The sequence below is a fragment of the Oryzias latipes genome, chromosome 16 (genome assembly GCF_002234675.1).
Source record: "Oryzias latipes chromosome 16, ASM223467v1".
Classification (NCBI taxonomy): domain Eukaryota; kingdom Metazoa; phylum Chordata; class Actinopteri; order Beloniformes; family Adrianichthyidae; genus Oryzias; species Oryzias latipes.
Window position 1 is genome coordinate 19,318,034 of NC_019874.2, and position 26,028 is coordinate 19,344,061.

Genomic DNA, 26,028 nt, shown 5'->3' on the forward strand with positions numbered 1-26,028 from the left:
TTATTTTTTATTGTAAGAAATTAAAAACTTTAATGGTCTCATGGGCCACATAAAATGACATGGTGGGCCACATTTGAGTTTGACACATGTGCCATAGAGCTTCTACATCACAACTAAAGCTTTTGCCATGCCATATATTTTTCCTTTATGTCATCCATCATCAGAAATGTTTGAAAACAATATTTTCATTGGAGTGGGTCTTTAAGGGTTTGAAAAATGAAATGCAGCCATTAATGTTCAGATTAGGAAATACAAGACCTCATAAAGTAGAATATATATACTCGCCCCTTTCGTTGCTTTAATATCTGTTAATGGTTGTGAAGGACGAACAGCCAAATGAGGACAACGGAAAATTTGATCAAAAACAAAGGTTTTATTAAAAAAAAAAGAAAATATACAAACTTTTTTTCCAGATGGGTTAATCAAACAGAATCAACTCTAGTAATCAACCAGACTTTACCAACTGAAGAAACCATCTAACAAACGGACCTGATAAAAAGACATCAGGAGTACATATATGGAGGGGACGTGGGGGGGGGTCAAACGTTTGAGAAAGACCACACACAAGACTAAAGTATCCTTTGTTTGTCATTCAATGAAAAGAAACAAATATTACACAAAAAAGATGAACATAAATCTTTAACAAGCCAACTGAACTAAAGAAAATTGACGGTTTAATTAGTTTATAGTTTGTCCCCTAGGAAACTTGGTTAGATGGCACCTGCCCAAGTACCTGCACTGAGGTATTTAGAGGTTTTGCCTTCTGGGTTGCCTCTTTTGGCCTCAGAGCAGAACTCCAGGAGCAGAACCTCAGCCACACCTGCAGAGACCAACATCCTGCAATACTGGCTACTAAAACCAGGTGATATTCATTAAACAAATTAAAGAACAAGCTGAGTAAACTGTTCAAAAATGTTCAAATGTATGGACCACACATTAATACTATTGTGTTATGAAAACACCTAATATTTTAAGTTCAAAAAGTATGTATTTCTTTGATAATTTGATAAAATAAAGAGACTAAAATTGTAAATGTATTCAAAGAAAAGAAAATAATGCAGGGCATGAGAGTTCAACACTGTTTTGCAGTGTATGCAGCCGACAATATGGTAATGCCACAAAGTTTTTGTAAACTTCATGTTACACAAAAAGGTCCCATCCTATTTCAGTGCACTGAGGACATTTGATGAAAAAAGTACATGAGTTTATTTTTCATGCCTGGTTCCCATTAATATTTTATTATTAGATCTGAGTGCCAGAAATGTCTGTTGGGAGTGAGGCAACAATATAGAACGTTTAAGAACTTGCTGGCTGAGACAGTGAGGTCAATAAATGGATCAACTGTTAGTTATATAATTTATCTATATCTAAGTCTGGATTTTAAAAAAAAACATAACATGCACCTTCGATCTAGTCATCTGAAAACCACCAACCAGGAAACTACAGCTTATTCAGAACCAGGACCAGAGAAGTAGACCACATCAGTCCAGTTCTGAGGGCTTTACATGGGCTGCCTGTCTGCCAGAGGATAGACTTTAAAGTTGTGTTGCTGGTTTATAAAGTTTTAAAAGGTTTAGCACCAAAATACATGATTGACCTCCTGACCCCGTATGTACCAGCCTGGCCTCTCCAGTCATCTGGATCCAGTCTTTTGTCAGGTTCTAGAGTCAAAACAAACACGGAGAAGCTGCATTCAGCTTCTATGCTCCACAGATCTGGAACAATCTTCCAGAAAGCCTTAGATCAGCCGAAGCATTTTATTTTTAGTTTATGTAAATCTAGGTTAAAGTCCCTCAGCTGTCTCAGCATTTGCTTAGTTTATATTCAAAAGTTTACATTTGCACTGTTACTTTAGGCTCACTTTGAATTTGTTTCTTTCAAATTTCTTTAATGTTTTTTATTTTTATGATCTCACCTTTTAATATTTCTAATAAATATTTCTTTTAATGTTTTAAGTAAAGCACTTTGAATTGCCTTCGTATACAAACTGTACTATACAAACAAACTAGTCTTACCTTACCTTAACAATCACATTTACACAACTTAAAAAAATGATAACAATGAAGGTGAGGGTACGGGGAAATTACATTCTTGCCAGTGTATAGTAGTGGTTCACAATCAAGGCCAAATTTAGAGATTCAAATATCACATGAATAATACACAAAATGATATTCAGTAACTAAAACCACATAAAAAACAAACAGACATTGAACAAACTTGAAAATACTGTATAAACATTTGACAAACTATTTTTTCCAGGGGTCCTGTTGCAAGAACAAACTGATAACTATCAAATAAAAGCACACTGCGAAAGTTCTGCTCAGCAGGATCTTCAGCATTTCGCTCAAGACCCGCTACATAGGTTTGTGACATTAACACACAAACAAAAACAAAGAAAAAACACATATTTCTTCCTCTAGAGTCTTTGGTAAATTTAGCTGTATGTTTCATGGAAACCTTTGAACAGAAAAAGTAAAAAAAAACAATTCCATACACCCTGTCATAACCCATATAGGTCTGCTAAATTTAGGACGTATCCCACAGTCTCAAGTCTCATTAACAGCATGACAATATGTCACACAAAGCACTTTCAAATCACACATCCCATTAATGGCCTGTATCTAAGACTCAGGACTTCTAAAAGCCCACACGTCATCTGTAAAACAGATCAACTTCACCATTTTAGCTCTGTTTTTTAAACTAATGTCCAGAAAAGTCACTTCAAAAGAAGGCACACACTCTGCATCCAGGAAATCAGCAGATGTGTGTTTTATTGTGCTGCTTCTTCAGTCTCTACATATCAACAAGTCTTTGTTCTACATGTGACACCTTCAATGACAGGAGTCAAACGCATATCTGGCCACGCCTCCATGGAGCTCCACCTCTGTTTCAGACCAAGCGAGGACGTCCCCTTGCAGGTGGCTGCTGCAGGACGCCAGGCTGTAGATGTCATCAGCACTCAGGACACGGGACCACATGTGAAGCTCTGACATCTCCCCCACGTATGACTGGGTGACATCGAAACGACCCCCCAGAGTGTCCTGAACAGACAGGATGCAAACTTGGTCAAAGCCTGGTCTGCAATCATGATCATTTCATCTGTTTCTGTTCTTTTCTGAGTCTTTCTTTATCTTACCTGCTCCTGTCCCAGAATGAAGACCCCCCCAGGTTTGATAGGGTGCCAAGGGGAGAGGTTGGTGCCAGTTCCCTTCTGGACTCCGTCCTGATAGGCCTCCCACTGCCCATCCCTTGTAGTCCATGTCACACACACATGGTGCCACTTCCCATCACTTAGAGATAAGGGCAGCGACACAGCCTGTGGTTGGAGAAACCTTATCAAACAAGGTATGGATCTGCATCCTTTTAAAACCCTTCCTGTGCTAAAAAATTGAAAAGTTAGCATCTGTCAGAGGGTTTATTTTCTGCTGATTGTGTAAAGGTATACACACATTAAACCATCTCTACGGAGCACTGGACATGACTACCAGTACTCAAAAAAAAATAAAATTGTTCCCTTAAGTTAATCATTTGTGGCTCGAACAAACATTTACGTGGACAAATTAGAATTTTGTGCAAAGAAATTAGTAGTAGGAATTACTGATAATGAAATACTAATTTGCAAAAATAGAAAAAAAATGCTAATTTGCGCAAACAAATTGCCAATAAAATGCCAACTTGTGGCCACAAATGATCAATTGTTTGGAACAAATTTTTTTTAATGACCACGGCTCTGCACACTTTTGTATCCTAATTTGTGAGCTTTATAATTTCTCAGTTAAACCCAAACTCCATCAATTTGAAATAATTCAAATCCTAAATTTATCTTCTACAAAGCTATCAGATTTGTATCCATTTTTTTAATGATAATAACAAAATTTAAAGTGAGCTTTATTATCAGGAGTGGTAGTACAGTACAGTTAGTAGATTTAGTAATAATTTAACGTAGATTAAGTTTTATTTCCTGGAAAAATTCTTAAAAAATATATAAGGTTTTATGTTATTTTTATATACAGTATCCATAGATTTTTATAATGTCTGTTATATCTCCTCCTGCGAAACGTGGAATTTTTTTTTGAAAAACAAAAGTCCACTTGACTTGTGTCTAAGTGCCAAATTGCTGACAGTGGAAGAGCTTGTGACAGTGTTCTCTAACCTTGTCGTCAATAAGCAGCTCGATGGGGTTGTTCCCCCACTCGATCAGCACCAGTTCATTAGCCTGTCCGGGTGCAGAGTAAGAAAAAGGCGTTCCCAGTCCGGGCCCCACCCCAGCCTTCATCCAAAGACACAGAGTGAGAGCAAAGATCTCCTGCAGCAGCGTCCTCTTCATGCGTCCGTGCATATAGTTGGTCCTCATGGGGAAACTGATCTGGAAGGCATCCAGGCTCTGGGTGTTCTTCCTTACAGAACCTGTTTAAGACAAGTACACTTACAAAGTCTCTGAAAGGCCAATTAAAACTTTTTATTTGTTCTCTATTTTGAGTTGTTTAAATTTAAAGAAGACGTTCTATATATCTTGTGAAAATCTTTTTAAAGTTGATTTTTGTTCATGTTTTAATCAGAAACTTCCGTGGCAATCGTTGAAGGCTTTTCTTGATCTCTTCATGTTGTATAGGACATGTCTATAGAAAGCAGCTGGAGGAAATGCAGATGGTGAAGTTGTTTACCTGTGAGCTGCAGCTGGTTGAGCATCGTCTCCAGCTTGTTGGAGTGGGAGCCAGTTCGAGGCCCCGGCACACTGTACCCTGTGTGTGGTAGGTAGCCATGACTGTCTGCCTCATTGTCGTGGTGATCAGCATCCTCCCCATCATCATGATGGTGATTGTCGTGCTCGCCGTCTAAATCCTGATTATCGTGGTGGTCGTCGTCGTGATGATCCATGTGGTTTCCGGTGTCTTCGTGTCCAGCGTCGCCCTTGTGGTCATCGTTGTGGTGGTTGTCGGTGGGATGTTCACCGTGGTCCCTGTGAGTGGCGTCATCGTCGTGATGTTCGGGGTTGTTGTTGTGGTGGTGCAGCTGCTCCTCCAGAGTGCTGATCTTCCGCTGCAGCAGCTCCCTCAGAGAGCTGGAGTATGCGGTGGAGGAGTTCCTTTTCTGCATGGAGAGGTGAAAAAGGTCAAGTCTTTTTAACATGACACCCTTTAACATTTAAGGTTGCTGGCCTAGCATTAAATGTGGGGATAAGTTAGTCTGCTTTTCAACGACTGCTTCCCCGCCACTCAGGTAATCCAAGCTTTGTGCTGGCTGATTAACAGGCTGTCATGGGAGATCACGATAATTGCTGCTGATCTTGGACTCCCCCTATTCTTTTACTCCTCAAATCCTCCTGTCTGCAAAAAGGACAATGAATTTGGTTGAATTAAAGCTAAATTAGAAAAAAATGGGCAGGTATTCAGAAAGCCACCTAGACGGAAGATATCAAACTAATTTACGCAGGATTTTTAGGTGTTGAGTTCACTTTTGGACTGTTTGCTGCTGAAGAACACCGGAGTGAGTCTGCTCACAGAGAAGTAAAGGCCTTAATGAGATTAAACCACTCATTGTTCTTTGTCAGAGGTACTCAGACATAGACTTTAACAGACAGCTTTGTGACAGCAGCAGCATGAAAGCCCTCAGAACAGTAAAGACACGTGGACACGACACGCCCCCGCCACCCGGATTTATAGCTCCTCATCATACTTTCTTTCAAAGTTTTTCTTTCTTTAGTTTCCGCCTGTCCATCAGCTGCCCACCTGTAAGTTGTCCAGTCTCTCCTTCAGCACCAGCAGCATCCCCTCCATCTGTTCCATCGATGATGTGCTGTCCCCCGGTGTCATGTGTTTTTCTTTGCCGTGCCCTCTGTCAGATTTTTGGCCCCCCGCAGAGGAAGGATAGACTGGTGAGTCCGGTTGGAGGTTGCCGTTACCATGGTGACCCAGCCGGTTGCTATAGTGTCCTTCATCGGTGTGCGGGTGGTGAGGGGCCATGTCTGGGTGATGCGAGTGCGGTGACACGCCCCGGCCGAAGGCCTCACACATGCTGAGCTTGGCTGTCAGTTCTCTGATGGCCTCCCTCTGGTCCAGGATTATCTCTTTCTGTTGGACAAGGCTCTCCCTGAGGTGGAGGATAGTGGCTTTGGCTTCATCATTCACCCCCCACCAACTGCTGGGAGGTGTGTTTTGATGTCCCGGTCCATTGGGCCCGGGTGCCCCGACCCCAGGACCTGTGGTGGAGAAACAGGAAGGATCGGCATCCGCGGGAAGTGGGGTGCAAATAAAGCGTGGGTGGGCTCCATAGTCGTGCTCAGATCCTGCAGCCATACATGCATGGTTAAGAATGGAAAACACTAAGAAGAGAAGCTGAAGAGGGTTCCTCATGATCTCCATTCACACTTCACCAGCGAAAGCCTGAATTTACTTCAGAGTTTGTGATGCCAGTTAGAAGAAAGATGGTTTTGACTTCTTTGTTGTAAAGAAAACATCAGCAGGGAAATTTTCTGAGAATCAGTTTGTTCCAGGCTGGATCTTCAAGCGCTTGACCTTCCTCTCCGAATGAATGAGTAAAACCTGTAAAACAGAGAACATAACATCAGAGAGCGCCTATCTAAACACCCAAACTAAACATTGGACACAGACAGGAGTGGCTATTGCTGTATCCGTGCTTCAGGGTTGGTACGCTTACTTTCAAGTTATATTGACTCTTTGACTCTTTCCTATTTCCAGCTTTCAATTGGCACAAAATAACAACAAAAAGCCTCTTCCTCAGCAGGATGTGATGACAGTGTTGAACGCCTCACCGAGACATCTGCAGCCCGCGTCATTGCCTTGTTAGCACCATTAGAGGTCCCGAAACAACCAAGGTCTTTCCAAAGAAGGATTAAGAGCAGGTCAAAGCGCAGACGCTCTGACCTTAGCTGTTGTCCCATTCTTGCATGGCTGAAGCGCCGACTTGAGTCCACGTTGTTTCGGCATCAGAGGGAAGCTGACCTCTGGGTGTCATGTCCTTTATTATACAGGAGCGGCATTTTGAAATGGCACGCACGTGACGTGGCAGCTTAACCCTACTGACCCCCTGGTGATCACAGTGACCATTCCCACTGGTGAGTGTGTGTCTGTTTGCAGCAGAGTGTGTGTGTGCATCCACGTATGATTCAGGGTTTTATCAATAATAATGCACAGACATTTGAACAGCACAGCTTTTATGTAAAGATTTTGTAAATATCCAATTTACAAAAACAAATTGTGACAAATTGTGTCAGAAGAAATGCAAAAACCGAAAAGAGGAGAAAAAGGCCCTTTTTGGGGAACTTTTCTGGCCGTTCTTTTCTGGCTGTTGCTGCCGTCTGAGTTGCGATTTATCAGGCTTAAGAGGACAGATGGTCAAGACGCAGATTCGTGTCACACCCAATCTCCATCTTTTAGCCCTTCATCACCACCCGCAGGTCTTCAAATTAACCTAATTACAAACAGTTGCTGGGCTAACTTCTTCTAGTTGGCTTGCACACTCTCCTGCATGTGTGTGTGTGAGAAAGGTAATCCATCATGAATATGGAGGTGCTGCTCCACCCCAGGAACATATGGTCGAGGTGGACATTTAAGAAGTCCGATTAGCCTTGAGGTAAAAAAACTGGCAAGTGCAGTTAGACATGTGATTAAAAGTCAGCTGATTCGGACACAGTGGCGTTAAAACTGTCACCATGTCAGTGTGTTACAAGATTAGATCAGCATCGTTTTGGCTGAGCATCTCACTAGTTTGAATGTTTCAGGATTACTTCTAAAATTAAACATAAAAAACTGTTTTCATGTCTTTCATGTTTTAAAATTTATCAGCATGGGCAAATTTAAGTTTTTCTTAGGTTGCATGATTTAGTTTAACTTTTAAATTAATCCTTTTATTGTGCATGCGTGGGTTTTCTCCGAGGACTCCGGCTTCCTCACACCATCCAAAAACATGCTTCACGGGTTAATTGATTACTCTAGATTGCCCCTAAGTGTGAATGTGACTGCGACAGACTGGTGACCTGTCCAGGATGTGCCCTGCCTTCGCCCACAAGTGGCCGGGGATAGGCTCCGGCAACCCCGTTACCCCGAAAGGGACAAAACGGGTTTAGAAGATGGAAAGGAAAAAAAATCATTTAAAAAGGACAAATTCTCTCTGAGAGAAAACCTTTCCAGCTGTCAGATTATTCAAGTTATTACCAAAATCAGAGGCACATATCCAAAAATCACCATTTTTAGGCAAAGAAAGAACATTTTTATGAACTTCTTGCCTACTCAGAATTTTCATTTTTTTTGACAGTTTAGTTTAGTTTAGTTTAGTTTAGTTTAGTTTAGTTTAGTTTAGTTTACTAAATATTACATTTGAATCTTCCAATTCAAATATTTTGTTGGTTCTTGGATTATTTTAGCGCAGCTTTGATGGACATTTTTAATGCAAACAGAGGCCAAAAAGCTACAACACATCACATTTACATAACTCTATGCATTTACCCATAATGAAACGCGTATGCTTCTTTACAGTGTTGATTTTCAATTTTAAAACTGAACATCAATTTCCATTTGGATCATTAAAAGCTTACATTAACTTGTGCATATTTTGCACAAATCAGAGATTGTGGAAATAACCTTTTAGTTTTTAATTAGTTAAAAAGCCTTTCCAACCATGAGGCACATACATATATATGAGTAGTAGAGAGCTTACCTCAGCCTCGTGTCCACTCACTGAGAGGGTTAGTCCGCCTCCTTCCACGCTGATCAGATTGAGAGAGATTTACTCCAGAGAGGGGTTCATCCTCCCTCCTCTGACTGTCTCCATCTCCTTCTATTCTCCTCCTTCTGTTCCTTTTTATTTGTTCTTGTAAGTCCACACCCCGTTTGCCTTTAGACCTCGTCACAATTCCTCCCTTTTTTACGTTTTTCTTCTGTTGCAGATATTACCAATAAACCTAACTCAGTCAAGCACCGCGGCAAATTTATTTTTCTTTTTTGGAAGTTTTTAAAAAATTCATTCACTTCAGTTCCCTTCAGTCCGTTCAGCTGTGTTTAGAAACCACTGTCCTGACTGGATGCTCCTCTGGCTGACAGCGAAGGAAGCAGCAGCAGCAGCAGCAGCAGGACAGCAGATGGCTAATTTAGCCCAAAATCAAAAAAACAAATAAACAAAGAAGCCAGAGTCTTGATTACAGAGCAGACACTAATACTTACAGTAGAGATAACCACTTTGTACTTAGTGACATTTGTCATCAAACGTGAATCTGCTTATAACAAACCAGCAAAATGCAAAAAGAAAGTTGGTGTTTAAAATCGGACTCTGGCATCAAAAACTGACAAAAATGTCCAAGTTATGTCTGCTAAATATATTTTGACAAAATCTATAAGTGTTATTGACCAATTTTAATTATTAAAACTGAATACTTTGAGTGTTTTGCCATTTAATTTGTAAAAAGAGATTAAGATTTAAAGACATCCTCCTTGATGAAAAAACAAGTGACTGTATACAAGAAATGATCCAGAGTTGTTAAGCAAATATACCAGATCCTATAGAGTCCATAGTTAAGTAACAAACATAATACAAGACATTTTAAAATGTTTTTGGTTCTTATTTTTCCTGAAAATATTATTAACCCCTTTCAGGGGAATTCTGTTGCTGATCTTGAAGGAAAAAGCTTTTTAAGCCTGTTGAGGTTCTTTCCAAGACTGGATGATCAACAGAGCTAAAATAAACAAGTGGGTCTTTATCATTTTTCATATAAAATGCAATTTAAAAGACTTTATAGAGATACAAAGCAAGGTCTGCCTATCCAGAGTTTCTAAAGAAGCTGAGGGCTAATAACATCAGAGTGTGTCTCAGTCCCCGTCTTCTAGAAACAGTGTCCCACATGTTTAAATGGTTTCTCTGCTTTAACACACCTGATCCGGTTCATCTGCTCCAAGCTGAGCTCTCCAAAAGCCTGTTAGTGACACGCTCCTTTTAATCTGTAGTGTTGAAGCAAGGAAACAAGTAAAACCTGGAGTCCAGAGGTACTTGAAGACTAAAAAAAAAAGAACCTCTGAAACATGCTGGTGAAAGGGCTTTGGTTTGGTTTTGGAGCATATTTCCATGATGCACAAACCACAAACACTGACTTCTTTTTTAAGAAATACAAAATGTTGTCGTCAGCTCATCAGAAGGTCATTTATTAAGACCATTTCAATCATGAAAATATTTTTTACTTTTAAATTATTGTTTTTGTTTTTGGGGAGGAACAGTCCTGATTCATTCTGTCAGAAATATCGTTTAAGCAACTGAAATATGGAGAGGAGACCTCATCATTTCATCATACAATCCCATTTTTGGACTTAAAACATGTTTTTTATAAAAGTATTTAGTCAAGACATTCGGATAATCCTTTACACTTAAACAAACACTTCATCTGTTTACTGATGCTGTGTCTGATAACATGATTACAGATGGTGGACATGCGGATGACTCATGCTTCCTTTTATCGATTAATAGGTCAGTGCCTGTCGGGTTCTCCTGTCTGTCAATCTCCTTAGCTGGTGTGCATTAGGCTCAAAGGAAAGGAGTTCAGAACAGCAGACTTTACGGCTGCGATACGAGGACACGAGACAGCAGACGCTCCTCCGTCCCCCACAACACTCCACAGATGATGCTCGACGGCTGAAGTGATCTGGAGGTCACACCGCTGTCTTTCATGAAGAGAGATGTTTCCGGATTACATGCTGACGAGGAAAGCAAAGAGCAAAGAGAACTCAACGTTTAGTAGAGTTTGAGGGTTTGAGATGCTGTGATGACGCTTAGCTTTCAGAAAACGACAGCTCTGGTTTTGAAGACATTCACTGGTTGTTCCATAGTTTTCTCCCTTTACTGGAGGGAGAAAAGAGCAGTTCAGCCGCCTCCTGAAAGTGTGTGATCCCATAAATTGCCTCTTTTTTTTGTCTCCGGGACACACTTTATGCCAGTTATCAGCATATTTTTAAATTGTTCAGGGCAAGCTGATACTTTTGTGTGAGGTAGGATGTGAATAATACAATCTACAAAATGACTTATTTTTATCCAGACTCATGTTTATTTTTTGCTTTATTTAAAGTCTCTAACGCACATGAAATATGTCTCAGCCCAAAAATTCTTCACCCATTTTGTTTCATATTTGACAGCAACAACAAACTCACCTTTAGCACAAACTTGGATGTAGATCAGTGGACACACATTATTTATCATAGTTGATATTAATTAAAGAATGTTTGATCAATTAGTTCATGATGAGGCTTTGTATGCTTGTGAACATCAGCGTGAGTTGTTTTTGAACACAGTTGTTAAGTTTGGTAAGACCTTCCAGATGATTCTTCCTCTGCAGAAGCAGAACGAACCTGTCAATTTTTTAGCGCTGAGCTGGCACATGGATTTGGAAAGAAGCGTGTGTTTTATGAGGTTACAACTATTTCCAAAGGAGAGATTTTACGCACTATTGTAACTATATTAAAGGTCTAGGGAAAATTTAAACAAGAATTTAGAAAAAATATTCAGGGATGATAGTTTCAGCGTAAACTTAAGTAATGATGAATAAAAGGGAAATGCTCAAAAGTTTCTGGATACACCCGCTCAGTTGTCTTTATGCCCTTTCAATTATTGGCAGATATGTAATTCCATACAGAATCCAAAAGTTTCTACAGCAAATGTAAATCTGATAGTCTTAAATGCCACTTTAATTTTGGGAAAATTGATTATAAAAAAAGGATTTTGTGGACAATCATTTGTAAATAACAAAAACCAAGAGATGTCAAATCTGAAAAAAAATAGCTTTTTAAACCAAGAGATATCAAATCTGGTAAAAATAGCTTTTTGGAATACTTCTAATAATTATGTTATAGAATTCTTTTTTTGCCATTAGGTGTAACATTATTAATACATTCTGGTGATGTTACGATAACTTTTGCATAAATGAGTAACATGATATCTCAGAGTTATGGAACAGCATTACAATTCTTTAAAAGATACATTTAAATTAACCCTTTTAAGCAAAGCATTAAAATCAACGCCCATATTTCATGTCAGTGACAAATCAAATCTCAAATTAACTTATTTTGAAATTTTTAAGCGTTTAGTGTAATTCTCCTATTCATCCACAAGGTGAAGCCATGTGGTCTAAAGTTGTGGCTGATCTGTACTCCTCAACACAGAATTTGTTTGTTAAGCCATAACAGGCTATTTTAAAACATAAAAGACACATAAACATATGATTGGATATTCCTTTAGCTTTATGGGTATCATTTTGATTCATATTGATTTTTTTGGGGGGTATTTTTTTGTTGGTGTACTTTGATTTAACTCGTAACTTTAAAAGAAAGATGCAGCTACAAATGATGTTTTAAAATAATTGATACCTTTTGCCAGATCTACGTTTTTACAACATTCTAAACGTTATCTATTGATTAAATATTCCCTTGTAAATTTTTGGTGATTGGAGCCCTGGTGAAAACACTCTGAAATGGCTTTGTGTGGGAAAACTTCAGAAAGTTTTTAACAGTTAATCCTTGTTAGAGGTAACTTCCCTGTTTTGTGTTTCGGAGCAAAGTTCACTTAAGCTGTCATAAGATATTTGTAAAATTATTGGTCATGATGGTTTTTGTTTTCCTTTTCTTTAAACTTTTACAATTGTTTAGTCTGGGTTTTGATATCGTTCTCTTTAACTTGATTTAATCGATGGTTACAAAAAACATAATTTCTTAAAAGATCAGTGCCTAATTTCTAAATGTTAGTAGAAATCCATTTTGATTAGTTTGCCAATTCATTTTTAAAAGCTTCATTCTCACCCTGAACAGTTGTTTTTTTGTGCAATCAAACCAAGGACTGTAGATATAATCAGGACTAACGGTCTCCCTGTAGTCAGAGCATGAAGTGAATTAAAGAAATGTAAGGTAAGATCTGTCTATCAACGGTACATGTCTGAGGTTTCCACTCTTATTTACATTTTCTGTGGTGTTTGATTTCACGCTTACACTGAATTTGTGACATATACTCCTGGTAATCCATACTTTTCTAACAGTAGGCAAATATTGAAACAAATGGTTTGTTAGCCATTTCTCAAACGTCCAATGAACAAGAAACTTTTCCAACCCAGTTCCATGAATCTTTTGCAGAAAATGCTTCATTAAATAAGTTACCTCATCACTTAAAATAGGTGATATGAGCTGAAAATCCCTGATTTCTGATCTGGGTTTTCCAAAAGTCTTCATGTTATGGAGCTACAGGATTTAAAAGATGTAATTTCGTTTTATTTCCTTTAAAATAAAATCTTTGGGCACTTACTTTGCTGCGACCCCTGTATGCCCCTGCAATATAAACTTGTCTGAGGAGAGACAAAGGAAAATTTACCAGTATATGAAGCAGAAATGTAAATTTGGAGATACCATTTAATGTGGTTCAAGGTGGTCTGATCTTTCCAATAATTTAGACCTTTTTTTTTGGCTCATACTTTGCTTTCAAAAGGCTAAAATTAAAAACTGTTTACATGTATTTATGTAAACAGATGACAGAGAAGGTGCAAATATGATTGGTTAGTGATAAATTTTAGTAAAAGAAAAGTAATTAGATAAATGTATTTAGAAAGTATAAGAAAACCACAGATGATGTCATTATTAGGTCCAAAAAAATACACCAAAAATGATTTATATCTAAGGATTCATCTGGGTAACATGTCTTTTTTTTTCTGATGGTATATTTTTTCGTATAAAATTTAAGGAAGGGAATTGTTTAGTTGTTTTTTTCCATTCAATTTTAGACACGATTCTTTATTTTTCAATTGAATTTTTCTGCTAGTATCATGACTTTTCTTTAACTTCCTTTGCCTTTTGATTTTACCTTGGCAATTAATGACAAATTTAACATTTAAAGGTGTAACAAACACTCAGTTTTTCATCATTAGCTTTCTTAAAGAGTTGCTTTATAACAAAGTACACAAACTTGCAGCAAATCCTGATACCCCAGTAGGGCTCAAGATGCATCAGCTAGCAGCCTTTGGAATAACTATTGGAAGAAAAGTTTTTTTTTTGTTTTTTTTTTAGTTGCTCATGTTTTAGGTATCTTTTAAACTCCTCTTAAGCAGACTTTTATGTCAAATCTCAGCCTTTAATCTCTGCCTGGTTATTACAGTAAATGAAAGGCCTCGCTGTGTCCATGCAGGGGCCTCCACCACCTCCTCCTCTTCTGCGAGTGGGGAGCAGGAATGTGTGATGGGCCGCTTGTAAGTAGGCCAACGATAGGCCGGGCTTTGCTGCTCTGTCTTAAAAAGTTCAAGTCATTATTCTCCCCTTGCCGGCTATTCACTCCAAGTCCTGTTGGCTCATTGTTATTCTGCCCAAGTGAGTGAGGGGCTGCGAAAAGGCGAGGTGGATTGCAGTTTCCTTCGGCAAAGGAACTGATGGAGGTGCTTTTGTGACCGTGTTTCGGGGGCCCAAAGGCACGTCGGTAATCGGCTCAGTAATGAGGAAAGGTACAGAACGGCACTGAATATCTGACCCCGATTCCTGGGAGTGAGGAAAGACAGAGAGAGGGAGTGGGGCATGTGGAAAAAGGGGGTGGAAGGGAGGTGAGATTTAGTGCCTTGCTGGATGAAACAACCCCCCACAAACTAACGGAGGAGGGAAAGTGTCCTTATAGAAAGAAAGGAAGGGGTGCTCGAGTGTTCACTGAGGACTCAAAGAACCACATTTGGTTACAATGTGCACAGAAAAGGTATGTAACTTCTCACATAATTATTGGGTATTTTCCAGTTTTTACTGTGAAAACTGATAATGAAGATCAACAGGTAGTTGATGTTATATGTTCAGGTTTTTTAAGTATTTACTCAAAACTGTTAGATTCAGTCATTTATTAAATCTTTAACATTTAAAAGCAGCTTAAGAGACTTAAAAGTCTCATTTCTGCATCTTTTAATGCATAATTTAATCAGCAATATTTGCTTTTACTGTTAAATGCATTCACCATTTAAATGCCATTTGGTGCAAGCGAGAAATCCTTACATTTCAAGTTTTGAAATACCTTTCTCTTTAAAGAAAAGGTCCTGAGGTATTCTTGGCAGCAAATTTTTATATTTCAGAATAAAATTGATACTTTTTGTCCTTTGGTGCAAATTTACAGCGCCACATGAATGCACCTTCTGTATCTCTCACCAACCACCTGCACACTTTTCCTGCAGCATCCCGACACAAGCACAGCATTCTTTGGAGGGTTAAATATTCACACTGAAATGCCTCATTTATCCTCACAACTTCTTTTTATATTTGATTGGGCAGAAAGTACAAAAAGAAAAGTGACAAATTTTGAAAAAGAAATACCTTTTTTCCTGCTTATCTAACAAGTACAGCTTTCGTTTGAGTGTTCGTAATGGGCAAAAGCCTGGAAATATTTACTTTTAGCTTAGTGGATCTGAGTCTGTTTTATAATCTTGTTATGATTAAAAACTCAGCGGTCAAATCCACACTGGAAATCCTCTCTGCCCTACAGCAGTTTCCGTCTTGGTCGTCTCCTCTTTCCATGAAAAACATGAACGGCGCTTGTTTGTTCAGCAGTCTGACACCTGCGACTTCGCCTGGAAGAGTCCATTGTTCTTATCTGAAATGCTGAAACTTGTCTGGCACATGAATCTTGAAGAAATATTTGGGTTGCTGTTACGCTGTGAAGTGATAGTGTAGGAACTTGACATGACCAAAGACTGTCCATCACTTGTGATAGTCTGGACAGCGGCCTTAAAAGTGCTCCCTTCTGACCTCTTTGCAAAGTTTAATGAAGAAATGCAGACAGGTCAGACATTTTTTCCTGAAAATATGCCAGAATAGTCTTCTTTCTTCTTTCTGAGGTACTCGGGTAAATCAAATTCTTTGTTTTTCTTTTTCTTTTAGGAGTTTGGTGACTTCTGCAAAGCTTAGGCAAGAGGGCACAGGAGGGAAAGAACATCCTAGAATACATATTCCAAACCAGAAGGAAAAGAAAAATGTCCCGAACTGAAGAAGTCAACAAGATGACAGAAAATGTTTACAAGGTAAAACTGTCTTTTCTTGTGTGCAAATTCGGTGCGCAGTGTGTAAACACACTTTGCATATGTACTTTTAATGTACTTAACAGACTTTTTTTTTTTCAACAGGGCATTCTGGACCAGTTCAACCCCAGTCTGAAGAACTTTGTGACCATGGGGAAGCATTACGAGAAGGCCCTGACAGGTGATTTTGTCCTGCCAAAGTGCTTTTTCCCTGTAAACATTTTTCATTTTTAATTAAAACTCCCCTCCTCCTGCAGGAGTGACCGTAGCTGCCAAAGGCTACTTCGACGCTCTGGTGAAGCTTGGAGAGCTGGCCAGTGACAGCCAAGGCTCCAAAGAGCTTGGTGAGAGGGCGGTTAGTGGAGACGGAGAGACTAAGACATACAGAGGAGTTTATGGGGAGGGGGGTGAAGATGATAGCTGGCGTGAGAATTGGGGGAAATGTCCGAGTGTGTTGCATGTGTTTGTGAGGGAAGAGATGAGGACGGGAGCGCATGAGGAAACGTTGAAGCAAAAGAACAGAGAAAAGGGGAGAGTAGAGCCATTGTTGGGAGATTAACAACACCACATGATCTCATTGTAATGCTGAAAACGGTGGGGGAGGCAGGCAGGAGTGTCGGAGGGCGAGATGCCAGCCACCACCAACTGAATGACCAAGGGAGGGGCATGCGGCCACTTTGTAACACAGAAACCCAGCAAGTTTTCTCATATTTTTGTTGGTTTATGTGGTTTAATCTTCACTGACATACAGGGGTTTTTATTGGTCCACATATTTTATATGATAAATTGTTCTTTGTGTGTATTTTTATTTTTTTTAAAAACAGCAAAATATGTGAATTTTTTGTTGCTGACTTTGCTCCTCTCAGGAGACACCCTGTTTCAGATGGCCGAGGTGCACCGGCAGATCCAGGTGCAGCTGGAAGACGTGGTGAGGAAGATGCCAAAGAATAACCTAAAGTTTATCTGGTTGAATGCAGTCTGAGACCATAATGAGGAAGTGCTGCATGGTGACTTTATTCCTTTTTTTTTAGGTTTTTAAATGATTTTTATTATTCTTCTACAGCTCAAGCTGTTCCATTCTGAGATGCTCACCCAGCTGGAGCAGAAGCTGGAACTGGACATCAAATATCTCACTGTAAGTTCATTATCAGTGCATTCTTACCAGTTATATTCACTCTGTTACATTTACTAGAACAGGGGTCTGCAACCTGTAACACAAAAAAAGGCCATTTGGTCCAGTTTCTTACTGACCAAAACCCAACAAGAGCTGCAAAGTCCCACTTTCCATTTAGGAAAAAACATGTTGTTTCTTCATAAGGTGAGATGAGATAATCCTTTTATTCAACCTGCAATGAAGAAATGCCAATGTTGCAACAGCAGTACAGATAGAAAGGTAGAAAAGAGCAGGATTGTATGTGCAGGTCAAAAAGATTAAACCTGTTACGTATTTACAAATACTTGCAATGCAAGTAATAATTTTTGTATTTATTTATTAAAAATAGAGGAAAGCTCTACATGCACAGGTTTGTAGCCTTAGCTAATTTTCATCCTTTGTCCCGCTGACCATGGCCAGCCACGGATGACCATAAATTAGAAAATTGCAGCAGTGGTTTTAATGTTTTTAAAAGTTGCACAACAACAACATATTTTAAAGTGACATGGAGCAAGGAGCAAAGTGACTGAGGTAACAAATCTCCAGTGGGAGCATCTTTCGTTGGAGAGTCTTGCAGCAGCAGGTAGGAATGACCCACAATGCCCCTCTTTCATTGACCTGGGGCGTCCATTAAGCCATTCACTTATAACTTTTTCATTATATTTACAATATTTGAATCATAACAGTTTTATGTGATTCTATAACCATTTTAACTCCTTTTCTATTTGACAGCACATACCCGTTCCTTTCAAAATAAAATGTAATCTGAATTTACTTGAATTAAAAATGCAAGAAAGTCAAATCAAACACAACATTTTCCTTCATTAGGATTTTGTGTCACTGTCACTTTTGTTCTCCTTTTACTATCAAATGTAAACATGACAACATTAGTGAATAATTCTTTTATTAATCTGTAAATGCAATTATGTACTTTAAGAAAGTTGCCTCTGAACAGCAGCTGTCGTGCAGCAGAAGATTAGAATATGTGCTATTAGCTAATAAAAACAAAAAAAAACACACCCAAAAAACACACAAAGAAACCCTTTTACCATGATTTTGCTCAGTTAACTGACATGTTAAAAATTTGAACCTAAAATGTATTAATCTGAAACCAATTTACCAAAACTACAAACCAATTTTTACTCAGATATTTGTTGTGCTTCAAAGCAAGAAAGCCACAAAAGAGGAATAAAAGAGTTGCATTGTAGACCCCTGTACTAGACTACTCCTAAGTGTGGTCTTACTGCACCTTCGTTTGTATTTTTACCGGAGAAGATTGTGATAAAGGCCCACTACTCCCATTCTGCAACACCAGGCTACATTTGTTTATCTTTTTCATCTAAAATCAGGGATTATATTATTGTTATTGGAAAAACTGCAAATAAAGGAATGTTCCTTTTAAAGTATGTTTTTTACATTTGAACATGTAAATTTAAGTTCTGATTTATTTTTTTCAAAACAATACATATGTAACTATGCGTGATTGGTTCTGCCCCCCCCCCCCCCCCCCCACTGATTTGATTAAATAACTGGAAGACTACATTTTATCTGAGTAAGATTTTGAGGTAATGATACTCTTGCTTCCTAACTTTAGGCTACTCTACCCATGTCTGAATTTGACATGGGGACTGTAAAATGGTATTTAAGATTTATTTATTTGTTTATAGAAAAAATGCTAATGAAATTAGGTAGTTATAAAGATTATTTATCATTGACACACTAAGCATTGTCCGAAGTATTAACAACATACTTTAGCTTCAAGCAAATATTTTATTAGATATATAATTTTAAAATTGAATCAGTTAGTTCAAAAGGGGCCCAAGTCCACAATTTTTCAAAACAGAGATGTTATATGTTCTATGGTCTTCAAGGGAAAAGCTATCTGATTATGTGCAAAAAAGTCCCAAGTCCGTTGTAGTGTGTTGACTATGCTTGACATTTAAAATGTATTAAGTGCAAAATGCCTAGATTTGGGCCTCTCTTGCATGGGTTTTGCTTTATCCCATAGATGGCAGCACTAGTTATCCAATATGGCAGCACCCCTGTTTAATTCAAGAAGGGCCTAAGTCCAGAGACTTTAGTTTGCTAGTCCTCTGAAATTATAAAATTGAGGTGCTTCATATTATAGCATTTGTAAGATATGAACTGGTGCTAAATCTGTGTAAAGTATTAATCATTTGGTGTAGCCTCCCTTTAAGCTATGCAATTAAAATCATTTCCTGGAAAAACAAACCTCTTGGACTTGGGCCCCTTTTGAACTAACCGATTCAATTGTTATATACAGTAGGCCAACATATAGGCCTATATAACAATGGTGAGATGAAAATACAAAAATCAAACCACAAAGCATTTGTTTAGCATTGACTTTGAATTGTGAAAAAAAGCAACATACAATTTACATGAAAGTGTCTGGGATTATTTGGTTTCAAATGAACATGGAAAGGTGGGATTATTAACAAATATAAGTTTATGTGGAGGGGCCTAATTTGATACTCAACAATTTCAATCATTTTAGAAAAATAATCACAGTTCTAAGTGGTTTAAACTCATGACTTAAAATTATGAATGATCCTGTGTCTTAGCTTTTCATCTATCTTCTCTTCAGGCGACCTTAAAGAAGTATCAGAGCGAGCGGAGGTCTCAGACCGAGTCCATCGAGCGCTGCCAGTCCCAGCTGAAGAAACTCCGTAGGAAGAGCCAGGGCAGCCGCCACCCAAACAAATATGGTGATCGAGAGATGCAGGTATATGAACCATGAGAGCTCAATCCAACAATTGATGAGTCAAAGTGACAGACACATTTTTATTTTATTTTTCTATTGACACTTACTAAAAAAAAAGGATGCCAAACCACTCAGTGGGCATTATGGCAGATTTAAAAAAAAAACAACAGTGGAGTGAGCGTTTGTAAGGGAAATGGGGCAGATTGAACCAGATTACAGAAAATCTTATTTAATCATTTTTAAGGAAGCAATGAACTCCATGCACATCTTTCTGTAAGAAGTCTAAAGATAACAAATGTGACATTCAATATAATGACCACAAGACGAACAATCTAGAAATATAGGAATACGTGATAGTAAGCATAATTGATAGGCTAATTACAGTATTTAGGAATCTGCTAAAAACACTGCAAGCTGTCCTAATAATGGTAAAAAGCCAAATGAAATTGAACAATTTCTGTATACATGTATGCACAGGTCTGAATTTACAATTTGGGGTTTTTCTTTCAGTTTGTGGAGCTGATGAGTCGCCGCCAAGTGGAGCTGGATTCATTGGTTGCTACCGGCTACAAATCTGCTCTGACTGAGGAGAGGAGGCGATACTGCTTCCTAGTGGACAGACAGTGCTGTGTCACCAAACTGCTGATAAACTATCACTCTAAGGTGCTTTGTGTTCATCCATTCAATCTTCTGCATTTCTCATTTGTGACACAAAAGTGCATGATTACCTTTTAATATACTGACAAGTATGAGAAGGAAAAACTGAAAGACGTAATTTTCTCTGGTTTTGGCTTAAAAAGATTATACATTTATGAACAGGCAGCACATCATTGGAATAATAAACTCTTTTTTTAAAATCTGATCATTTCTAAAGTTTGTGACGACTAACAGCTAATGCAAATATACTTCTATTTTTCTGAAAAACAAATACAGGTAGTCAGTTTTTTATCTCCAGAGAGATGGAAAATGTGTTTACTCTTAGACTGTATTCCCAATGCAGAGTGCGTGACCACATCTTCAGAGCTTTTTCTTAATTCTTTTCCAGGTTAGAGAGCTTCTCTCGCAGAAACTTTCCTCTTGGCAGCAGTCTTGTTCTCAGCCAACAAAGCTGCCAGAGCGAGCCCTCAACCTGCTGCGTCACACTGCGCCACAAAGTCCAGGGGCTGCTGGGGTCGCCGAGGTCCTCCGTCACACCAAGATTGGATCCAGTCACCCTGAGCAAGTCAGATCCTGTTTATTCATGACAGCTTGGGTCATTGTTGTCATTTTTCCTTTAAAAATGTACAATCTAATGGGCTTTTTTTAACAGCTGCTATTCCAGCGTGTATGTTGTTACAACTGAAAAAGTCAAAAATCTCAAACTTCTTTATATTGTTTTTTTATTATATTTTTTTTAAATTAAAGTTTAAAATAAATCTTTGGGGATGTATTTTTAGTTGCTATGCTCTGTTCTTGGTATTTCAGAGAGTTTCTGTACAAGAGGTTCCTCCTCTGCTGAACGGAGACTCCAGCCGTTCCCAGCAGCAGCGTCTGGTCCCCGCCTCAGGTTCCCAGACCGATACTGGTCCTCAGGGTTCACCCCAGACTTCCCACTCTGCATCCTCCAACGGAGGAGCTGCTGGAAGCTCATCCCAAGGAGCATCTCCTCAACGTGCCAGCACACCCCAGAGTGCATCAGCCAGCCCACTCCCTGATGGCGTTGACAACATTTCTTCATCCATACCTGCAACATCCAGCAGCTCCCTGCAGCAGGGCTCTCTCCTGCCGGCCACAAACACATCCAATCTCTCTCCAAGCCTCATCCCCTCCACAGTCATGTCACTGAGCCAGATCTCCCCCACCAGCGGCTCCTCGCAGGGCATGACGGTCCCAATCCCCCACAGTGCTCCTCACAGTCCTCCACTGTCCCACAGTGCTCCTCTCTCCAGGGCCATGACCCCTGTGCAGATGCTGCATCCGCAGGTGGGACCAGGAGGAAGCAACACCCTGTCTCTGTCACATAACCCCTGGATGCTCAAAGCTGCAGAGATGTCTGCTACTGCAACTCTTCCCCTGCCGAGAAGACCAGTCAGTGAAATGAGACTGGGAGGCTTTCAGGGTAAGATTTAGAACTGTGCAGCCTTTATGCCCAGTAGCTTCCATCTCATTGTCATATTTTTATTCCTCAATGTAGGCTCCAGTCTCCCCAGGAGCCTGCCTTTATCTGGGGTTACACGAGTGGAAGCTATGTTTGCTCACACACCTGGGGCGTTGGAGGGTGTAGGTGGAAATATTGGGGGCGGGGCTTGCCTACTTCACTTTGTACCTGGTGACAACATCACCCTGCTGATCTCTGAGCCCAGGGACGGGTGGCACTACGGTCAAAATGAACGCACCGGACGGTATGAGCTGCTTTACTAAAATGCAGAGTATCTAAGAAACTCGCTACCACACATAATTATTGTTATTATAATTATGAAGTCATATTTTTCCCTTATAGAAAAGGCTGGTTCCCATTCTCCTACACTCAACCACAGCACAGCAGGATAGATCAGCTGGAGCGGTAAGCAGCAAAAGATCAAACTTTTATTTGTGCTAAGATTGTTTTAAGAATTTTATTTCCATTAAGCTTCCTCACTTTGTTCAGTTGTTTTACTACTTATTTTATTTGCAGCACTTAGGAGGTTTGACAGATTTACATGCAAATATATTAAAGTTCTTCTTTGTGCTCAACATGTCCAATTTTGCACTTATTGCATCATTTTGTCTTCCTCTTTTTTCAATGCTTTCTCAAAACTGTTTTTTGTTAACGACACAAAATCAATCCTTCCTGTATTTTCTTTCCTCTGAATATTCTTTCCTTTCTGTCTGCGGCCTTTTCCTGTAGCTCTCTCTTCTTATCTAAGGCTAACAGCACCAGTACAGGACAGCTGGACAAACTTGTGTCTTCGAGCCTCACTCCTGAGTCAGAGGAGGAGCGCGCTCTTCCTCCCCAGAGGGTCAGCACCTTCCGCCCTCGCCCGTACAGCATGGCCGACAGTAACAAGGTCAGAAACGTGAGCAGATGAGAGGTTATGGGTTAGAGCTGACACTGTAAAGTGTCACCATATGGTATTTTAAGTCTGTAAAAAATAATTAGTATTTTTCATACACCCAAATCAATGTTGAGAGATGCAGAAACTTTGCACACAATAAAAAAAAAGAAATGCAGTCATTGCTCTCTTTTTTTCTGCAGATCACCTCAGATTTGGCCTCCTCGCCTCCTTCTCCCACCAGGTAATGCTTTACATTTTTATCTGTAACTCTGTAGGACATTCAGCCGTCAGCAACATCTAGCTCATCACGCCTTCCTTGCAGGCCTAATCCTTTTGCCCATGTCCGACTCAGAAAAACCATCACCAACGACCGCTCGGCTCCCATCATCGAGTGAGTCTCAATAGACGGCTGAGGTTTCATCTGCCCGTCAGGCCTGAGGTTGAGGCCTGGAAACACCACACCTGTCTGTGCTTTCCAACAGCAATCTACACCGGATGTTGTATTTTTAAATATAGACATTCGCATCTTGTGTTTCATGTGAAAGAAGAAATTATTTACTGCATTACTGTGGCTCATCTTATGGATGTGACAGCACTTTTGTTTGATTATAGAGTTTTTTTAGGACTAAAGAAAGACCACAGCTGGAAAGCTGCTGTTACAAAAACATAAAAAGTGGATTATTTTCTTAGAGTTTGAGCCCATTGTGCTGTGCCCCACTGGTCCAAAGTGTCTAACATTTCCTCATTTGTCCTAATTTGTTTATAGGGCTCATTGTTTTAAGCCACAACTTTTCTTTAGGGGACTGGATCCTGCATTAGCAGGCTGGACGTTAACTGTTGCAAGATATTGAGAAGAGGACAGGCTCCTTCTCTGTTACAGTATTAATTTGAATAAGAAAAGTGCGTATTTGCTTTTTTAATTAACTGGCTGGGAAAGCCTTTCAAATATATTGTGTTTTGATTAAAGATATTTTAGATACGATACTTTAATAATAAATCTGACATGAAAGTTTTGAGTTTTTAAACTGTGAAAAATTCCCCCACTGGAAATAGAAGGAAAAAAACTGAAGAACACACAAATAAAGCTCACAAACGTCATAAATTAGTAGCTGAATGGCTGGACAGTAGGAAGAGGAATGTAGTTTGAGAAAGTTGCATGTTGTGGAGGGTTCCAAGTCCCACGATTGGGAGGTTTGCATGCTTAGTCTTGGGATTTTAGACTTTTTATCTTAGTCCCAGATTAAACCTCTTAGGACATGCCGTCCACATCGGTGGACATCACATTTGGGTTATATTACTGCTTTATTTCCCCAGTAAAGCAGGTAATTCTGCTTTACTGGGGCCCTGTGACTATGTGTGTAGAGGGTTAGCTCAAATTCTAGCTCGGGGCTTAAGAGGTTAAAGCCATACACCACCTCAATAACAAGACTGCAGTTGTGGTTATCAGCCAGACTGAGCCAAATCTTGAAGTAAGATGTGAAAAGTGAAAGCGGATCAACAGACCAAGTCGAATGGAGAAATGTATCTATGAAAGTGATGAAGAAAGCATTGGAGAAGTTGTCCAACGCCTGAGCAAGTGTCCACAGTAAACTAGAGACATTCAGAGTAGTATTCTGATGACAAATCCCAATTCAAGCATCATTTTTATCCAAACTGACTTTTATTTTTTGTTTTTACTGCTGGAAATCGCTCTGATCTTTCTGCACCTTGAAGATACAAGATTTCACACATTGATGTTTTATAAAATAATTTCTAAAGACGAATATTACTTTGTGTTTTACTACATCACTGACAGTAACAAAATGATTGTTTGAATTTGTAAATAATGTTAAAAAATAAAAACACCTGTGATCATTAGAATTATATTTCAATAGATTTAAAGTGATCTTTCCCTTTGGATGAACTTCTTCCTTTGGAGATCAAACAGAAAAGCAACAGCCAAAACCACCCATTCTCAATACAAAATTAAAATGACAAATTATAAGTAGAATGTTTCTATTTTAATAATAGAAAAGCATCGCCGAGAACTGTTCACACAAGCAATCCAATGTTGAATAAAACTTATTTTGGTCAAAAGTTATTTGAAATTATTTTTTAAGAACTTGTCTTTATGCACATAGTTTATAAAAATCCATAAATTACATATTAGCTGTTATTTCTCAAGCCATAGATGAGTTCAAAAGAGAATATTAATGCAACCATGTACCTAGAGTTGTGTAACAGTATGTCAGCAGCAAAAATCCCAGCTTTCTATGAAGTATTTCTGTTTTCCATGTGGAATCCTAAAATTTTTTTTCAGTGTTTCACCTTCTTCTTACAGCTGGAAAAACATGCACATAGGGTGGATCACCAATTTATAGTATATCTTTACAGCATTGAACTTTAAGCTGCAGCAAGAAAAACCTGAATGGAAAAAGTCAAGCTTTGGTTTTGTTCTTACATTTTATTTTTTCAGAAGCCTTTCTTTATGAAATACAATAAGAGATTCCCATGGCAGTCTGATATTTTTCCATAGCAGCTTTAGTGTCTTTGAAGTGAAATAATTGTTTAAGTTTTGGATCATCTCTTGGTTGTTGGTTCTGTAAAGGCTAAATGCATCACTGTGAACACATTACCAGACTGTTTTAATAATATGCCAATCATGTACTCTGATAAAGAGCACTAAATTATTAAATGTGGAGATGTGAAATAAAAGTGCTCGGATATGTTTTGTCGCAAAAGTATGTTATAAAACGCAACAAAGGAGTTTCTGGAATAAATGTTAAGTGTGCGTTTGTATTTGCAGCCCGTAAGCACACTCTAACATGGTTTGCTTACAGGTTCAGTGGCACAACATGCTTTGTGCAGTAAAAGCTTGCAGATTATTGTGCTTCTTTGAGAGTACATCTATGTCAGCATGAAACCAGGAAGTTCCCCTCAGCAATGTTAATCTGATTGCAGCTTTGCCAAACTGAGCTTGCAGTGAAGGATCAGAACGCTGCAGAAGATTATCAAACCTGAGCTTTCTGAAAGAAAAATTAGTCTGCCATCAGTAATGAAAGTGTTTTAGTTCTTAGAACTGGTTCATTGACGGCCATCATACACTTTTTAAAAACTCTGGACTTTATGAAGATTTATTTCTTTTCAC

General features: G+C 39.0%; 2 protein-coding genes across 3 annotated transcripts; one reads left to right on the forward strand and one right to left on the reverse strand.

The window, feature by feature from the left end:
* Window positions 1-265: 265 nt before the first annotated feature.
* LOC101160759 (neuronal pentraxin-1-like) lies at window positions 266-9,112 on the reverse strand. The gene is made up of 6 exons (XM_004078169.4): window positions 8,677-9,112; window positions 5,730-6,542; window positions 4,665-5,091; window positions 4,154-4,407; window positions 3,137-3,316; window positions 266-3,041 (listed from the first exon to the last, which is right to left on the reverse strand). The coding sequence occupies exons 2-6, from the start codon at window positions 6,360-6,362 to the stop codon at window positions 2,832-2,834; spliced, it is 1,704 nt and encodes a 567-aa protein (XP_004078217.1). The 5' UTR covers window positions 6,363-6,542; window positions 8,677-9,112; the 3' UTR covers window positions 266-2,831.
* Window positions 9,113-14,274: 5,162 nt separating this feature from the next.
* On the forward strand, window positions 14,275-25,608 carry LOC101161003 (brain-specific angiogenesis inhibitor 1-associated protein 2). 2 transcript variants are annotated; one of them, XM_011485358.3, is made up of 15 exons: window positions 14,275-14,709; window positions 15,876-16,015; window positions 16,118-16,193; window positions 16,270-16,356; window positions 16,879-16,940; window positions 17,076-17,147; window positions 19,771-19,908; window positions 20,398-20,550; window positions 20,933-21,109; window positions 21,352-21,985; window positions 22,061-22,268; window positions 22,367-22,429; window positions 22,754-22,913; window positions 23,102-23,142; window positions 23,254-25,608. In XM_011485358.3, the coding sequence occupies exons 2-15, from the start codon at window positions 15,968-15,970 to the stop codon at window positions 23,294-23,296; spliced, it is 1,962 nt and encodes a 653-aa protein (XP_011483660.1). In that variant the 5' UTR covers window positions 14,275-14,709; window positions 15,876-15,967; the 3' UTR covers window positions 23,297-25,608. The 2 variants fall into 2 exon arrangements, with proteins under 2 accessions (XP_011483660.1, XP_004078218.1); XM_004078170.4 differs by having other exon boundaries at window positions 14,279-14,709; window positions 23,224-25,608.
* Window positions 25,609-26,028: the final 420 nt, after the last annotated feature.

Coding starts and splice junctions, on each gene's coding strand:
- LOC101160759 (XM_004078169.4), bottom strand. CDS start 6,362: ATGGAGATCATGAGGAACCCTCTTCAGCTTCTCTTCTTAGTGTTTTCC. Junction 4,408..4,664: donor CAACCAGCTGCAGCTCACAG/GTAAACAACTTC, acceptor TGTCTTAAACAG/GTTCTGTAAGGAAGAACACC. Junction 3,042..3,136: donor TCATTCTGGGACAGGAGCAG/GTAAGATAAAGA, acceptor CTGTCTGTTCAG/GACACTCTGGGGGGTCGTTT.
- LOC101161003 (XM_004078170.4), top strand. CDS start 15,968: ATGTCCCGAACTGAAGAAGTCAACAAGATGACAGAAAATGTTTACAAG. Junction 21,110..21,351: donor GATCCAGTCACCCTGAGCAA/GTCAGATCCTGT, acceptor TTGGTATTTCAG/AGAGTTTCTGTACAAGAGGT. Junction 22,269..22,366: donor CAAAATGAACGCACCGGACG/GTATGAGCTGCT, acceptor TTTCCCTTATAG/AAAAGGCTGGTTCCCATTCT.